Consider the following 3,149-nt stretch of genomic DNA (forward strand, 5'->3'; position numbering starts at 1 on the left):
GACAGACGGCCATGCTACAATACTCCTTTTGTCCCGGGGAAAAGCTGAAAGCAGCTTTAGCTAACCAACCCCGCTTCGGGTCCCCACATACATACAGCTTCCAACACGAGCAAGGGGGCCCAGCCAACGCACTTGAATCAAAAGACTAAAACCAAGACACAATAATCAAAATAAGAATGGTAAACAACTGAAGAGAATATCTCTGGTCCTGTAGCTCTCTGCAGGGGGCCAAGATGGCTGATCTCTGGCTCTCTCTGCCCTGGAGCTGGGAAACAACACGAAGCTGCCCTTGGATTCAGGGTCGATGCTGTGAGAGCAAAAGGGATCCTGGCCAAGCCAGGGGGGTGCAACTCAGGTCTCTGACCTTCTCCAAAGTGGTCCTCCTTCCTCCCAGCCCCTTTCATACCTCCCCGTCAGCCATCCACCAGGGTGAGGCCGTCGTAGAGGGCGCGCTTCCACATGTAGTAGGTAGAGCGGGCGGTGAGGGGGAAGAGGGCGCTGAACTCCTTGTAGGAGGGGAAGCTCTTGGACTGGAAGCGCCTCTGCAGGAACAGCTTGGCCTGGGCTTTGAACTTCGTGGTGGCGAGCACGTCCATCACCAGCACCTGGCCGTCCCTGCCACCCGCCGCTGCTGCCACCACAGGGTGGCTGGACAGGGACCCACTGGGGGGCCGGCCCTGGGCCGTGGCCCCCTCTTGCAGGGCCCCCTCTCTGGAAGGCCCTCCCAGGGCCTTCCCTGGATCCTCTCCTGGAGAAGCCGTCATCTGCAGGGTCCCTGCAGGTGGGGCCATGGCGGCTGTCACATTCCTACCAGCTTCTTTCTCCCGTTTCTCCTCCGCTTCCTTCATGCCCCCTTTGCCCAAGCTGGGGGCCTGTATCTGGAGCTTGGACAGACTTCTGGGCCAGCCCCGGGCAAGACTCTTCCAGACCCAAAAGGTGGAGGGAGACAGGCTCGGGTAGCGGAGGCGGAAGCGACAGAAAGGGAGGTGCCCACTGAGCACCTGCTTGCGGGCTGCCCTGCGCAGGCGCCTCTGCCAACGGGACAGGGGCATCCTCAGGGGTAGGAACTCCCGGGGGGCAGGTGACCCCCCACCCGTTGCTTTCCCTGCCCCTTCTCCTGCCTCACCCTTCCAAGGGAGCAAGGCCTCTTCCCCAACAGATGCTGGCTGGGAAGCCCCGGCTACCGAGAGGGCTGGTGCAGGCTTGAAGCTGGGGTTTCTTCGGAGAGCCTTTCGGCGCCAATTGTAGTAGGTGGACCGGGAGATGCCGGGGAACCTGCGTTTGAAGCAGCGATAGGGTACCAGCGTATTCAGGGAGATGCAGTGCTCCAGGTACAACTTGGCCCGCTGCATTAAGACCACTCCAGGGCTTGACATGGCCGACGAGGAGCACCCCAGCCCCTTGGCAACCTGCTGCTCCGGCAGCTTCTCCAGCTCCTCCATGGCCAGCTCCTCCTTGGAGCCCAGGGCCCGGCAGGCGCCAGAGCCCAAGAGCTCGTGCTTCCAGGCATAATAGGTGGAGCGGGAGATCTCGGGGAACCTCTGGAGGAACTGCTGCAGCGGCACGACACCCCCGCGGTGGAAGCTGTCCTGCAGGAAGTGCTTGGCCGAGAAGCGGGTGGCCACCTTCTGCCGGTGCTCCTGGGACTGCCGCCGCCAGCGGTAGAAGGTGCTCTTGGTGATGCTGTAGCGCTCACCGAGGTGGGAGTAGCTGAGGCCAGGTTCCCGGTTGAGCAGCTCCAGGGTCTTGGCGAGCGGGGGCAGCGGGGCCAGGGCAGTGGGAGTCGGGGCCAGGCCGGGGCTGGCACTTTCAGCCTCCACCTCCTCAAGCCCCACCACGGGGGCAAAGTACTGGTGGCGGAAGAGCTGGCTGGTGAGGGGCTGGCCGGCCCACATGATGTGCAGCGTGGCGGGCATGTGGTCGCAGCGGCGGGGCCGGATGACGCGGTTAAAGTATGGCCGGATCTTGAGGTTGCGCAAGGGGTAGATGGAGTAGATGTTGCGCTGAAGGACGGAGGCGAGGGCGTACAAGTGCCACACGTTGGAGAAGCTGCTAGGAAAGCAGGTGGCCTTGACGTCCGCATCAAAGATGGCCTCTAGCGTGGTGGACGGCAGGCTGGTCATCTCCGGGGACTCCTCAGAGCACAGGGAATAGCGCACGGCCTGCAGCATCACCTTGGAGTCAATCATGCCCTGGAGGTAGTAGTGCCGGTGCAGCAGCATCTCCACCACCGTGCGGGCCCGCAGCTCCAGGCTGAGGCCCGCGTTGCCCCACAGCAGCATGCTGGCCGCCTCGAACAGCAGGCTGCCCTCGCCCTTGCACACCAGCGGCAACATGTTCCGGGGAGCATCCTCTGGGTACAGGCTCAGGGCCACCGAGTCCACCTCCAGCACCTGGGGGCCGGGGCCTCCCTCTCGGCCGGTGGGGAGAGCGAAGGAAGACAGGACCTGCTTGGCCTCCAGAGCGGCACCAACGAGACCCTCCAGGCCCTCGGACTCCACTGCCTCCTGCAGCTCCTGCAGCACCTGCTGCACCAGCTGCTCCCGGGATGTCATCCTACCAGGGCAAAGGAGAGAGGGCAGAGGTCAGCCAAGACACCCAGATGATACCCAGCAATGGTGCCTTATCCACTCCTCTGCCTTCTCCCTCAAGATCTATCTATTCCCATCCCCCCATAGCAGGTAATGGCTACGTGCCTCCCGGGGTTTGTTTAATTACTCAGTGGTACAAAGGAAGAGCTTGGCCTTAGAGAATGGCTTTGAATCCTGGTTCTGATATTAGCTTGAGCAAGTCACTCAACCTCTCTGTGTTTCTGGTTCCTTTTCTGTTAAAATGGGGACAATAATAAAAGTTATCTACCTTATAGGACAGTTGCGGATATAAATGAGACGATGAAAGTAAAGGACGGAGACATCTAAGTGTATATAAGTGTATACACACATACACATATTTATATATATATTCATCCTTAGAAAAGTGCCTGGCACATAGTAAAGTGCTAAAGAAGCATTAGCTATTATATATTAGAGTATTATCTAGTACTATACATATTATATAGTGCAGGTATAAAAGCTGTACCTCTACACCTGTTAAAGACAGACAATCACACATAGCCTAAATTGGTCTCCTTTTTCCTAAAACAGTGATTC

General features: G+C 59.0%; 1 protein-coding gene across 1 annotated transcript; it reads right to left on the minus strand.

Annotated features, from left to right (window-relative positions):
- Window positions 1–413: 413 nt before the first annotated feature.
- Window positions 414–2,555, minus strand: VRTN (vertebrae development associated). Its single transcript, XM_060166445.1, has one exon. The coding sequence runs from the start codon at window positions 2,553–2,555 to the stop codon at window positions 414–416; it is 2,142 nt and encodes a 713-aa protein (XP_060022428.1).
- Between the last annotated feature and the right edge of the window lie 594 nt (window positions 2,556–3,149).

Source organism: Lagenorhynchus albirostris, chromosome 1 (assembly GCF_949774975.1).
Source record: "Lagenorhynchus albirostris chromosome 1, mLagAlb1.1, whole genome shotgun sequence".
Taxonomy (NCBI): Eukaryota; Metazoa; Chordata; class Mammalia; order Artiodactyla; family Delphinidae; genus Lagenorhynchus; species Lagenorhynchus albirostris.